Source organism: Miscanthus floridulus, chromosome 17 (assembly GCF_019320115.1).
Source record: "Miscanthus floridulus cultivar M001 chromosome 17, ASM1932011v1, whole genome shotgun sequence".
NCBI classification, from domain to species: domain Eukaryota; kingdom Viridiplantae; phylum Streptophyta; class Magnoliopsida; order Poales; family Poaceae; genus Miscanthus; species Miscanthus floridulus.
In genome coordinates this window covers 27,283,171-27,298,237 of record NC_089596.1, presented here as the reverse complement: position 1 = coordinate 27,298,237, position 15,067 = coordinate 27,283,171, and the positions used below count along the sequence as shown (strand labels likewise).

Below are 15,067 nucleotides of genomic sequence, written 5' to 3'. Positions count from 1 at the left end.
CCAGATTCCCAGGGGAGGATAGAGTATCCGGGGTGTGTCGGTGGAAGAGCAAGCTTTATTCACTTGACCTTATGGGCTCGTTCGTTTCTTTTATAATCTATTTTTTTAGCTTGTTTTTTTAAGTTAGAATAGGATTTTTCTCTTATGACAAATTAGTTAAAATAGTATTTTAACTTATTTTTCCAGCGAAATGAACAGGATCTATAAGTTAGAATTAGTCTCACTTTTTCAGCCATAAAATATTATTTTTTTATTAAAATAAATTAGTCATATAAATCAAGCGCAGGAGCGATAAGTTGTCCCGAGCCCTGCGTCTGGATTTCACTTTGGCCTACGTGCATCACTGGCTGCCTGACTGACTGCGTTACGAAACGCACTACCGCTCTATCCTTAACGGCTCTAACACTCCTCTGGATTCGCGACTACTGAAACCAGTAGTCAGTGCTACCACAACGACCGACGATGGTATTCCCGCAATTATCTCCAAACTCCAAGGGCGCTAATTTAATACACCGCGACGCTTGCCAGGCTGCACATGGCTGGCATTACATCAGAACATTACCCCGCACTTCACCTGCTCCACTCCACCATCACTCCATCAGTGCAGTGCTCTCCCCTTGCCCCCATCCGCTAGCCGCCGACACTCCATTACTGCTCTGCTCTCCCCTTGCCCCCATCCGCTAGTTACAACCAAAGCTCGGCGGCGATGGACCTGCGGCGGCGGCTGGGCGTGGCGGCGTTGGTGGTGGCCGTGTGCGCCGCCACGCTGACGGCGGCGGTGGAGGGGTTCGACATCCTGCAGATCCTGGGGAAGCACGACGAGTTCTCGCAGTTCTGCAAGCTGCTCAACGAGACGCACCTGGCCGGGGACATCAACCGGGACCGGACCATCACGGTCCTCGCCGTGGCCAACGGCGACATGGGCCACCTCACAGGCGGACACTACTCGCTCGGCACCCTCCGCCACATCCTCGAGCTGCACGTCGTCGCCGACTACTACGACGACAAGAAGCTCAAGCAGCTGTCGCACGCCGCCACGGCCGCATCAACCTTGTTCCAGGTAATTGATTGACCCGCGGATTCCTCCTGCCGCTCGGTTCGGTTTGTTTTGTTGCTAGCTAGATCTGCAGCGTCAGTCATAGTTTTCAAAAAAGAAAAAATGTGTGCAGCGTCATTAGACAGTTTGAAGCTCTTGTTTGCTTGCTTCTAGCATTGGACTGTTTTGTACTACAATCAGCCGTTCTGAAAAAGGTAAAAAAAGCGGCTTGCTCTGCTTCGTCATAAATTTGGATTTAATCCTACAAGTTTTGTTTTATTTGGAGAAAAAAGAACGCCTTTAGTTTTCCCTGAATTTTTTTAAAAAATCTCAAATTTCATAACTAATGCTTTTGGAACCTTAATTAGCTTATGATGCTCTAAATCCATTTTAGTGACAACTCCACAAGTCGCTTTTCAAGTGGTGCCCACGCACATGCACGTGTTTGCCTCTCCGGCGACATGGTACACAAATCACAAGGTTCCTGAAACAGTAACATTTTTTTTTTCACCCCATGGAATCTCTGGATAATCGGACCAGCTCAAATTCGCATTTTTACCGTTCTCGAAGTCACCGAGTGCACTCTTTTAAAAAAAAAGTCACTGAGTGCAGATGATGTAAAAATCACAATCATTTTTTTCTTTTTGGTGCTGAGCAAATAAAAAGCATTTTTCAGCCAACCTGAAAGAAGAGGTCAAGGGTATGGTTCTGGTTACTTGGGTCCCACTCTGACTAGATATGGCTCCTGGCATTGGTACGAGTGGAATATGGAGGGTTTTTTTTTTCAGCACCAATAATGCTGTGAGCAGTCTAACATTAAACTTGTTTCATTAGATGCTTCATGTAATATATTTTGATAGAGAATTTGTTTAAATTTCACTTGTTTTAATTTCGTGGCACTGAATTAAGTGAACTAATCCGTATGCTCCTCATCGATGTGATGTGCAGCGATCCGGATTTGCCCCCGGCATGGCAGGGTACGTGAACATAACGCAGCACCGCGGCGGCAAGGTGTCGTTCATCGTGGACGACGCGGCGGACACCGTGAAGCCCGTCACCTATGTGAAGCAGATCGAGAGCCACCGGTACGACTACTCGGTGCTCCAGGTGAGCGGCGTGCTGTCGTCCCCGGAGGCCGAGGCACCGGTCGCCCCGCCGGCGCCCGTCAACCTCACCGACATCCTCTCCAAGAAGTACTGCAAGAGCTTCGCGGGGCTGCTGGCTGCCGACGCCAAGGTGTTCGACACCCTCAACGGCACCAAGGACACCGCGCTCACCGTCTTCTGCCCCGTGGACGCAGCGGTGGCGGCATTCATGCCCAAGTTCAAGAACCTGACGGCCAAGGCCAAGACGGCCATCCTGCTGTACCACGCCGTGCCGGACTACTACTCCATGCAGTTCCTCAAGTCCAACAAGGGCAAGGTCACCACGCTCGCCACCACCAGCGTCGCCAAGAAGGACTACACCTACGAGGCCGAGAGCAAGGAGGACACCATCACGCTCGACACCACCGTCGTCACCTCCACCATCCAGGCCACCGTCAGGGATGACGACCCGCTCGCCGTCTATGCTGTGTCCAAGTTCCTGCAGCCTAAGGAGCTGTTCAAGACGAAAACGGCAGACCTCGCGCCTGCGCCCGCCCCAGAAGCAGGGCCGAAGAAGAAGAAGAAGAAGCCCAGCCGCGGTTCGGCGGCCTCTGCGCCTTCGGACGAATCTGCAGATGGCCCGTCTGCCGACGACTCATCCGATGACGCTGCGGACAAGGCCGCCGCTGCGCCGTCGTCCCTATTCGCCCGGTGGGCGACGATGACCGTGGCGCTGGCAATAGCGTTGGCGGCCTAAGGTGTGCGCTCATGTGCTATGGTTTTAACTTTTTTTGGACACTATCTTCTTTTCTTTGTCCAATTCGTGTCCCTTCCTTGTTGGTGCAGAAAATAAGAAGGGCTATTTTTATTTTTATAATTATTACCGCATTCCATAAAAAAAATAGAGGTGTGTGTGAGTGATGTAACTCTTTTGATTTTGTTCATTGGGTTGTTGTGATCATTTTGTAATGATAGTGGCCAATGAAATTGGAGAGTGGGTTAAGTTTTCACATATGAGTCATCATATGGAGTTTAGAGGTGCAGCAGTGTTTGTTGTTTGCTTTCAACCTGTCTGTGTTTGAGCTTTCGGAGTCACATGCCTCAAAACTATCCCAAAACCCTCATGGAAAAGTTACAAAAGGGGTACAAAGAAGACATTGACATGTGGTGGCCTTGCTTCCTCGGGTTGTAAAGGGATATATGCCTATGTGATTTAGTCACTTTAGCTGCTACGATGATCTGATCTGGTACGACTATAAACAGAAATGTTAATGGGAATTTCTTCATTAGGAGATGGGAAGAGATGGGCATGGTTATAATTCTATATTCCCTGAACCTGCTATTTAGAACATTCGTGGTTAGACAAATGTTTTTTTTTTCTTGAATATGCAAAAGATTTACGTATCATTGTAATTAAGAAGAAAAGTTTAACCATACACACGACACGTTTCTAATGAGCGTCCTGAGAGATCTTATAGCAGAATGTTTCAAACTTCGATATAACATAAAAGAAAACAATCGAACTAAGAGCAGCGCAGTAACCTACGGAGGTGGGCGTCTCCGCTGCTGGCCGCGCGACCCTGCTCCGTCATCCTAGAAGAGTCTTCTACCAGTCCTAGCATTGGTCGCCGGGAACAACTCGTCCAGAGCTTCCACTTCGCTCAACGTCAAGTTCCCTGCAAATAAGTCGTCGTATGCTCGCTTGGACGCGGATGAAATTGGAGCTGCCAGCGGTGCAAAGCCCATCCTCTGCATGAGGAGCACCTCACCCCGCTTGGAGCTCGGAATGTGTGCCAGTGGCTGAGCGGCAATCCGTCTGCTCCTTTTTGGCAGGGGTTGACTTGTGGTTGCCACCTGCTGCCTTGGTGGGTTGGTGATCAATGGCGACATTTGCTTGAGTTGCACCTCCTCAGTGAACCGAGCGAGACGCCGGCCAGCTTCGCGTGGTGTGGGCGTCGCGTCGCTGGGGGTGGTGCAGTCATCTACGATGCCGGGTGGCCCCGCCCGTGGTGGCGTGAGCTGTGGCAGCCTCTGCACTGGCGACATTAGAGACAAGTCCGTTGTCCACTGAGTAGCTGTCGCCGGAGAACAGGTGTCCACCACTGGTGCTTCAACCTCCTGAGGGGCTGACGTCTGACGGTCTGAGTAGGCAGGCACTCAGGTGTTGCTGCTCTCATTGGACGGCTCACGACAAGCGAGGCGGCAAGCTCCTCCAACATCAGGTCGAACGAGACGACCCCTACAGGAGGTCCCGCACTCGCACACAACGCCAATGCCAGCGGATCTGGCTCAAGGAAGTAAAGTGTAGCAGCAGAAGAAGAGGCGTTGTCGGCAGGCGCGCGCCCCTGCTGATGTCCCTCGCCGGCTTACTCCGTCGGCGGCGGTGGCGGCGGCAGGTGCCGTCAGCGCCCCCATGGCCTCAACCGCAGCCCCGTCCGAGCTCAGTGGACCGCCGTGTGGTGCCTAGGAGGCCAGAGGGTCGCCACGAGCAGAGTGTCGTGGCAGGTTGACACCCTTCATCGCCGACTTCGCAAACCTAGGCCGCTTGCAGTCCCTAGCGAGGTGGCAGTAGCCGTGGCAGTGCAGGCAACGTCGTGGCAACCGGCAAGTTGCGACACGGTGCGAGTAGGAGAGACAGTTAAAGCATCTGTTGCGAAGCTCTACGGGGATCCTCCGAGCCTGTGGGAGCTGCTTTTGGCGATGCTCAACCGAGGCGGTCGCAGGTTACATCTCCTGCCATGGGAGGATCTCCCGCCACCCATCGGCGTTGGGGGCAGAGACCCTTCCGCGGTGACCAAGGCATTGGCGGGCAGGGATACAACCATCTAATGGCCGAGCAGGCAGGATGTGCACTAGTTGGGGGTGCGGTGGGCTGCGTCTCCTCCGTCTTCGCCCCGGTCCCTACCGTCCAGCGTCCACCACACCACGGCCCTGAGTCATGACCGGACGAGTTTGGGTGCGCGGCGGGGACGCATCTACCGGCTTTGTCGGGCGACGAACGACGTCGAGGTAGGTTGTAGGGTTGTTGTCGTCGGACTCCTCGCCGTCGTCGTCCACCCAACGACGGCTCTTCGTGCGCCCACTAGAGAAGCAACCTGGATGGAACGGGGCCGCGTCCGGTGAGAGAGGGGAGGGGCTGTGGGAGGCCTGAGGTGCCAGCGGTTTCTGGCTACTGGTGTCCGCACCCGGACCCGCCGTACTCGTCGGCCGTTGCATTGAGGTCGACGTATGCCCGCCAGAATCGGCGTCCACGCGCAACCCAGGGGCATCCACACCCGCGGATCTAGTGGAGGTGGTGGCCACAGCGAGGTGGCCCAGCGTCGTCTGCGACGGGGACAGGGAGATGGCCGCGGAAGTGAATCCCGGCGTCGGCGGTGGGGAGGGATCCCGCGGAGGTGGCCCAGCATCGGATCCCACGGTGGAGAGCACGAAGGTGCAGCAGCTGCTGGCGGCGCTGACCGTGGCGGTGGTGCCTAGCGTCGGCGTCGGCGACGGCTCGGGCGGGCAGGGGTCCTGTGGGGGCGCTCCAACGGCGGAGGTGTCGGGCGTGGGAAGGGGGCGAAGGGGAGGTGGGGGCGTGGGGCGTCCGCGACGTAGTGGCAGCCGGTGCCGGCGGCGGCGGCGGTGGAGTTGAGGCCGTAGGTCGGGCTTCGTAGGGTTCGGCCCGGCCGGGGTGTCTCCAACGAGGGTGTCGGGCATGGGGAGGGGAGGGGGAGGTGGGAGCGGGGGGCGCCAGCGCCGGAGTGGCGGCCGGCGCCACCGTCGTCGGGGAGGCCGTGGGTCGGCACCTCCTAGGGTTCCGCCGTTCAGCACAGGTGGGGGGACTAGGGCAAATGGGTTTCAGATATGTTTTCTCGCTTCTCATGATCACTCAAAAACAAAAGGAAGAAACACGATCCTCATTATCTGACAAGCACCTTGGAAAGGCAGGTGTAGGAGTTTTACTTTTTCAAGGTGAAGCTTCAGAAGGCATGCCCCAATAAAACATTGCAATCAGCGCCATGTCAAGCACTTCCTTTCATGCATCCTGTTTGCTTTGCAGACCATGCACACTACTTGCAGCCTCTATGCCTCATGGCAGATCACTGGACTGGAGCATCAAACCGTCATCTTCTCACTCTATCCCCACCTGTTCCTAAGCTGACACTTTAAGCATCTTCTCTTTGCTTGTTCAGGCAGGCATGAGCAGAACCTTCTAATATTGAAGGGTACAATGACGGTTGGATCACCATTACTTTCATTTCTTCGTTCCAATGCTTCTCAATGGGGAAAGATACATAATAAAAGTGGTTCATAATTTACTATGAATAAAAGTGGTTCATAATAAAAGTGGTTCATTCCAATGCTTCTCAACGGGGAAAGATACATAATAAAAGTGGTTAATAGTAAATGTGTACCATGACAAGAACAGTGAAAAAGGTGATTCTTCATTCCAATGCTTCTCAATGGGGAAAGATACATAATAAAAGTGGTTCTCCATTGAAGTTGAAAAAAAAGAGAAAGAAAACAAACTTCCAACTAGTTCTATTTTTTTATTTTGTTCCGTATTAGTTCAGGCTACAATGATCATACTATAAGCCAATCTTTTGTATCAGTCTATTCATCTTAAATTGTTATTACATCTTTAACAACCACAAAAGTTATATTTTCTTCTTTGAATTAGCTACTTAGGGCCTGTTTGGCATGGCTCCACTCCTAAACTCCAGCAACTCCATAAAAAAATCCAGCCAAACACCCCAACTCCGAAACTCTATGGAGCTGCCGACTCCATGGAGCTATAGTACAAATAGAGGTGGAGTTTTGGAGCACCTCTTTTGCAGTTCCAAAACCACTCAATATGAACCTCCTCGTGGAGTTGATGGGAAATTACCCACCACTGCCACTAATTACACAGAAAAACGGTTCGATTCTATTTCTCCCAAGCCCCTAGCGCAGTGACTCCCTCCCTCCCGCGTCGTCGTCTTCCTCCCCTGCCGCCATGGGTGGCCGCCAATCTCCTCACCAGAGCTCTCCCCCACCCCGATTTTCTTCTGCGTGGTCACCATGACGACCGTCGGGTACGACGACCTCGTCCCGGCCAGCAACGCCGCCAAGCTGCTCGCCTGCGCCTTCGTCTTCGCCGACGTGGCCCTCGTAGGCACGTTCCTCAGCAAGGCCGCTGACTACCTCATCGAGAAGCAGGAGGCGCTCCTCTTCCGCGCGCTCCACCTCCGCTGCGCTGACGACCACAGGGCGCTGCGCGCCATGGAGGCCAACAAGGTCCGCTACAAGCTCTACACCGCCGAGGCGCTCTTGGCCGCGTTGCTCGCCTCCGGGATGGCGTTCCTGGTGGAGATGGAAGGGATGCGCCCCGTGGACGCCTTCTACTGCGTGTGCGCCACCGTGACCATGCTCGGGTACGGCGACCGGAGCTTCTCGTCCGTGCCCGGGCGCGCGTTCGCGGCCGCCTGGATCACCGTGAGCACGGTGGTGGTGGCGCTCTTCTTCCTGTATGCGGCGGAGCACGGCGTGCCTGTGGTCGCTGTCGACGGCGAGTTCGAGGGCTGCCTCCGGCTTCGGGACCTCATGGACGCCGCTGAGCCGCTGACAGAGACGAAACGGAGAGGAAAAAAAGAAAATAGATTAGTCACTGACAGTGGGACCCACATAAACAGGGCAAGAATGGCAATCTACCCTCAAACTCCTCTTTTTTGGAGCTGGGGACACCCTCCCAGCCAAACACCTCCATCAGACAGTTCCAACTTCACCCAGAGCTGGCTCCACCTAGAGTTCTGGAGTGGAGCAGCTCCACCCAGAGTTGCAGCCATGCCAAACAGGGCCTTAATAAATAATATTAATTAAGAACTAGAATCTACATAATTTATGCATACAAGTTTAGTTCAGTGTATATGTACTAATATAGGACACATGCTGATGAAGTTGTTCTGTCATCAACATCAGGCAGTTATTTCTGTGTGAACAAAATGAAAATGTGCCAGATATTAAAAATGTAAACCTTGATATGTGTCAGCCCTCAATTCTTCTAACCAGTATCATCTTCTTCCCTGAAACATACAATGGAACGTCTGAAAGTAGCAGGACACGAAACAAGGACTGCACATGGATTATACGCTGTTTTGGGCCCCAGGCTTAATGCAAATCTTGTTCAAGCCAAGTAAGTGTAATCTTTAAACCAAAAAGAATTGCCGGCAAGACAAAATACCATGGGAACAAACTGTAGATTCAATTCAATAAGTGTAATTTCTAGGAATCTTAGAACATTATATAGGATCTCCACTGCTCTCAATGTGACATGAAATTCAGAAGGAAACAAATTAGATAGAATCTATTGTTGGTAAAAGGGCTGCAAAACCAACTTCAGCAACCCTCGGTGATAAATCAACCATAGCAGCAGTGATCGATCCGAGTGCAGCACTTCCTGCACCAGTTAGAACACAAGCTTCTGTTGGACAAAATGCTTCTGCAGTTCCCAGTGAAAAAAATCTTGATGAGAATGGCAAGAACAAGGCAGCCAAACCATCTCCTGATGATCCAAGAAACATGCTCCTAATTACACCAGGAAAGCTAGCACCAAATCCAGACACACAGAACTGTGCAACTTCAGGTAAAGAGTTAATACTGGAAAAATTGCTTAATCTCATAATTGATCTGATGAATTACTGAAACTGCACCTTTGTTATCTATGCCGAGTTGCACTGACCATTGCCCAACAGAACATAGAAACATGCTCCTAAGCAGTTACCTCAAACAAGGCACCAAAGCTTCACAAAAGTATCAGCCTAAATTTCTTAATGTGTTTCATGCACAAAATACCCCAACCGTCTTAGTATTTAAGAAAACTATCTGCATTTCTGTTGCCACTATAAATTTACACTCCTAAAATTGTTTCTCAGGGGCCTACAATGGCTGACTCTTAAGCTAGCTCTAAGAATTTTTTTCATATTTTAATAGAAGAGAGAGAAAAGCTAGCTCTTGATCAAGAGCTAAGCTCTTGCACACATTTCAAAGTTATTTAAAAGTGTCATGTGGGGCTATCTATGTTAAAGGCTATGTGCTAAAAGTTAGTATTACTAGAGCAGTTGGCTTAGAGCTAGTAACTAGCTCTAACCATTGCAGGTGCCCTCATATAGTAGGACTGTAGGAGATTGTTAGGAGCCTCTCAAGGAACAAATTAGATTTAGGTACGATGCTAGTTTATACAACTAATATAAGTTGGGAATGAGATAAGAACTAGGATAGCCATAGGGGAAAAATTGCTCATTGCTTCAAATGGCCGCTTACCCTCGCGCTCTCCGTATTCCATATCCCGTATATGACCTAGATTCATGGTCCACGCTCATATGAGTTAGAGCAACTTGCATCCAATGATTGTATCAAATAAGGTGTATTGGATTCCGTGCATCACACAAGCATATTTTCTAGTATCATTAAAAGTACTTTGAGCTTTTTTGTGCATATTTGCACTTTTTTAATAAGATGAATGGTCAAAAGTCTTATTTAAAAGACACTAGTATTAAGTATTTTTTAAAAGGACGGTAAAAGCTTTGACACTATTTTTATTAGACAGAAAAAAGGTGAGTATCGACCTAGTTTTTTTTTAGTGGAAACCGAATAAAAAACACACAAATAGAGAAAGTGCGCTACTCAGCCCGAACAACTTCGACTACTTCGGTACAAAGACCGACAACTAACAACTACTTGGTCACACTGAGCCAACTTGGTCGAAAAAATGACCCAACTACCAACTCCACCATACCGAGATCTGGCTTAACAACAAAAGCAACTCCGGATGCCACGACCCTAAAACCAACTAGCAAAAACAACTAACTCTGGCAACCAACCCAAAACGTTCATGTCGAACACCACCAACGAGAGAACATGAAGCACCACCATGGCTAGACAACAACAACGGAACAGTGGAGCAGAGCTGGAAAAAAGCCTTGAGACGCCCTGAAGAAGGAATTGACGCCAAAGACGCTGACGTTGCAAGCCCAACACGGAAAGGTTTTCATCCACAAATCCTAGCCGGGCAGAAGAAGTGGTACGAAAAGGACACCTCCAAAGAGGAAGCGATGTCCGTAGATGTCTCCATCCAAGCTTTCGTCACGATCTCTCACACCCATCCACCTCCAGATTGGCAGATCGATACGGGTACGTATCTTTCCATGTGATTGGATCAATTTTTCCAAGAGCGAAAAGATTGAGAGTTAAGCTAGGCACTTGTTGGAGGGTAGTTTTTTTCAACAAAAAATTAATATTGGGAGTGGATTTTGGAAACTTTTGGAGATGCTCTAACGCCTCAGCAATCTTGTATCTATCATCTCTTTTGTTCTTATCTAGAATCTCTTTATATGCAATCTATTATCTTTGTAAACCACATGTTACAAAAAAATATGTAAAACTTATTTAAAATGTAAACCTCCCACTCTTCTGTAACTTGTGTTCTCAGGCGCAAGACGTTGGGCTTGACTCGCTTCTACCGAACTCGCTTGGGCATCTGTGGTTAATATATTAATATTAGCTGAGGACTGTTTGTCCATGTCATACCATAAAAAAATATACTATGTTCCAAATTATAAGTGTCGGGTTCATAAACCCGGGGTCCCACGCGGACCGGCTCCCCAACAGTGGCTCGGCCCAGCAGGCAACGTTGCAAACAACGCGCAACTCATGGGCCGGCCTAAGTACCTAAACGACAGGCCAGAAGGGCAATCCAATCACCGGCCGGAAGGCCTGGCCGAGGAGGAACGGCGCCAGTCTCCGACTCCAGCCCACCTCTCTGATCGAAGCGCTCGCTTCGGTTTCCAGCCCTCTTCCGGACGGCCTCTCTGACTGGAAGGCCTGGCCAAAGCACTACTTCCGACTCCGACCAGCGTCTCCGACCGGAGATGCGCCAAACCCCTGCTCACTGCTCTTCTCCAACTGGCGCATTCAGAGCTGACTGGGACTAACCGACCGGGGACGCCCGCTCGGTAAGGACTAGGGAACGGACGGAGAAAGTAAGGCAGGGCGCACAAGTCAAACCGCAATACTAGGTACCGTACCCTGCGCACCTGCCAAGCAGTACCCTGCGACCTCCCTGGCATGACAGAGCCCAATCAGTGTTGTAGGCGCCGACATTTTCCCCTATAATATTGTGGGCGCCATTAACTCCCATACGGTAAGGCTCTCCCACATGCCTCTGGGCATCGACAGTGTTATGGGCGCCGACATTTCCCGTACCAGGCGAACATGGTAAAACCCCTTGCATGCCTTAGGTATCAATAGTGTGGCAGGCGACGACGTCTACCATACCCAAAGAAGACAACACAACCTCCCATGTGCATCTGACATCCAATAGTGTTGTGGGCGCCTACCATCATCTTGTACCCGCTGGCGTGGGAAGCAAGACTTAGCAGCAAATGTACTCCTTCCCTCTCACTTGTAAGGCCATCCCCTTCATCTATAAAAGGGGACGCGCTCTCTTCCAACAGATAAGTTGATTCAAATTCATTAGATCGATCAAGTTTACTACTACAAAATAGCAGAACCACCAGGTTCAAACCACGAGCACACGCTCGAACACTTAGCTCATAGCGGGACTCTCATCACTCTCGGCCCTTCCGACCGGACCTCTTGTACCCCCCCTATCTTTCTCCTTCTCGTTTGTAACCCCACTGTAAACTTTGAGCACCTGGGCTCAGGAATAAAGTCACTGACCGACTCAAACTGGACGTAGGGCATGTTGCCTGAACCAGTATAAACCCTGTGTCATTGAGTGCTAGGCTACCTCCGATCACAATGTACGGCAAAACTACAAATATTTACATGTTGGTCACTTTCTGCACGGATAGTTGGCGCCGTCTGTGGGGAAGACGATGTACGTTCAACACTTTATGGTCAGCGGATAGCCCACTTTCTGCCACCTTCGCCATGGCAGGCTCAGGCGATACGACTTGCTTCGGCTCGCTAGAGTTTCCCGTACTCCCCCCTATTGGGATGTGGGTTCCACCCATCTCTGAGCCATCCCATGCCTTCCTCTTTGGAAGCCTGGACTTCATCACCGACCGGCTCAGCGTACTACACCTCCGTGAGGAGGCACTCGTTCTGACGCCCGTTGGAGGGGCACCCTCCATCAGCTCCGGGACGCACGACGATTTCAACGATGAGGCATCTGCGCTTCATTCCGAGCAAACTCTCTACTCAAACCCCGCTGTGAGTAATGTACATGTTGTTATTTACTTGCTATTCTCTATCTTCCGCTGATTATCCGAAGGGACCCTGTTGTCCCGCCGCGACCACCATGTGACCGGTTCCCCTACGGCCTCACATCTCCCACGGACGCGTACGCCCGGGGGCTCCGAAGGATGCTGGTGCCGCCCCCTCTCACGTCCGAATTCATGGGGATGGTGAGCTATGCTCCCACCAGTTTCCTCGACCTCATGGATGACGATGTTGAGAGTGATGGCTCCAGCATCGGCGATGTGGCGCCTAGCCACCGTCCGTCCTAGGAGTGCACCATGGCGGACGCTCCGGGACAGCCACCGATGGTAACAGAGTACTTACAGACTCACACCCCTCTGGACCCTCGTGTGGAGACCCCCATGCTCACACAGGAGCACGGTGAGGAGCTCCAAGAACAACAGCTGAACCAGCCGCCGACTGCGCCGGTGAGCTTGGCGCACCACACTGCACCCTGTGCGCATAAACCGGCAAAAGGCACTCGGGGTCACGCCCGTTGGGTCTAGCGCAATACCATGGATAGGAGAAATGATCCTCCACAGTTTGCTCGGGCCAATCAGAACATCACCGCTGCGGCAATGCTTCTGCGCAGCCTTCTTGAGCCGAACAGGTGATCCACCGAAACCTCTAGGCACTAGTGGAGACCGTCGCCGTTCAACAGGTGGAGAGCTCCACATCGTGGCCTCTCTCTCCCCACCAGGGGAGTAGGGGTGCACTAGACGAATCGCTCCACCTGCTCACCACTACAACCGTCGAGCGTGGCACAGGAGGCCACATCTATGCCTCGTCTTGACTTGGCGACCGCTCCACACCGACCACCTATACACGAGTGGCTCAGGCTGAACCAAGACGCTCGCAGCGTCATCGGCACCCGGAGTCCTAGCCTGGATGGCCCAAGACCACAGGCCTTTGTCCGACGCATCCAGAGAACACCGCTCCCGCAGCGCTCCAATGGAGGCTGAGGAAAAGGCAAGGCCAAGCACCAGGATTAGGATGAGAGCCCCTCCACGCAGAGGGGGAAAAAGAATAGAAAAGAACACCGCCGACCGACCAACTCTGCGTTGGTCGCCACGGCTGATCACACGGGCAAGCAGCCCTAGCAGGACATTCTAGGACACTTCAACAAGCTCATGGAGAGCCCATGCACCAACCACGCCTACCCTATGAAACACCTCTATAAGGACTGCGAGCTCCTCAAGCGCCTTCTGCGATAGGCTGGCGGGCCGAAGGAAGAAAAAGGCGAAGAAGCAGCGGCCAAGAAAGGGGGCGTAGCGGGCAAGGATCCGGACAACTAAAGGTTGATGTGATCCGACCGGACGCCTACTGACTAAAGGATGACAATGATGACATTCTCACCAACACTTGGAACAGCTATGTTGTTTCTTCCCCTAAAATTCAGTCTTACCATTGTTTACTTAGTGTTTGCTCCTATAAAAGCACCCTGACCCGAACACTTTTGACTCGGGTCGCTCGAGGGCTCCACGAGGGTGCACTACTACCTCTCTGTTCATTTACTATCATATGGTGAAACTCCTTCCTACCTGAACAAAAGGGTAGTTTGTTCCTTTAAATTGCCTTACGTAGCTTTGTTTTAAAATATTCTGACCGATCGCACCCCGCCTCTACCTACGGTTATGAGCAGCTAAGCCTCGTGGGCCACGCCCAGGCTCCTAAGGTTGTAGCCTACAGGACAAATGGGCAAGTACGAAAAAGAAAGAATAAAAAAACAAAATTATGCTAAGGTAAAACTAAGGAACGAAAGGGACAAGCTTCCCCAAACGGAGTGACTCCATCACAAAAAAACGAAACTGATTGTAGTCATTGAGTACACAAGAACGTTTACACGGGGGATCCCCCACGAACTTAAAATTTTTGTATCTACTAAACTACTTATACTTTACAAGCTATTGGGGTGGCCCGACGGCATCTGCTATCGGTGCGACCAGCGAAGGCATGGGCTGCTCACTCTGATGAGGACATGACACCATCGGATACGACCATTGTTTATAAGGTGAGCTCGTTCCTATATTTGCATAGTGATTTTTGGTATAATTCACTTGGTTTCACATGTACATGTCGTTATTTGAATGTAGGTACAAATGTGTCTCAATGTGCAAGTTCATCAAAGTTGAATTTTAGGTTCATCGGCAGCTCGGCAGTGCTTCATTGGAAAGGCCATAACTCAGCCATCCGGAGTGCGATCAAAGTCAATGAGCACCTGATGGAAAGCTTGTTTGATAAGCTTTCAAATAGATCTGGTCTCATCTCAATATCACATCGGCAAGGCCTCCAAACCATCAAGATATTCTATTGCTGTTTCTGCCGAGAGATACACTGTCGTCATGGGCTTGTTATTCATCCTTGGGACCCTGGCCCAAGTGGGAGCACACCCCAAGGACTTGAAGAACCCACCAAGGAAGCCCTTGAACATCCTCCTCCTTGGCCACCACCTTAGGAGGCCAGCAAGGACGTCCAAGCTAAGCCGGAAGCCCAGTCCAACTTGAGTTCGAGTCCATCTTAGGCTCCAGGACTAGTGTATAGTAAAACAGACATACAGGTTGCATACGGACTCCGTTTTCGATGATCCACATATGGATGGAAAGATAATTTCATAAGGAAACCAATGGAAGTAGCACCACATCAACATTCCATCAGAATCAACAGGAATCATCGAAACAAGTTAACATCCACAATCTATCACAGCGTTGCGTCGTCGTCTTTTGGG

General features: G+C 51.0%; 1 protein-coding gene across 1 annotated transcript; it reads left to right on the top strand.

Moving 5' to 3' along the window:
- Nucleotides 1-558: 558 nt before the first annotated feature.
- LOC136516430 (fasciclin-like arabinogalactan protein 2) lies at nt 559-3,133 on the top strand. The gene is made up of 2 exons (XM_066509824.1): nt 559-1,060; nt 1,985-3,133. The coding sequence occupies exons 1-2, from the start codon at nt 707-709 to the stop codon at nt 2,876-2,878; spliced, it is 1,248 nt and encodes a 415-aa protein (XP_066365921.1). The 5' UTR covers nt 559-706; the 3' UTR covers nt 2,879-3,133.
- The last annotated feature ends 11,934 nt before the right edge of the window (nt 3,134-15,067 follow it).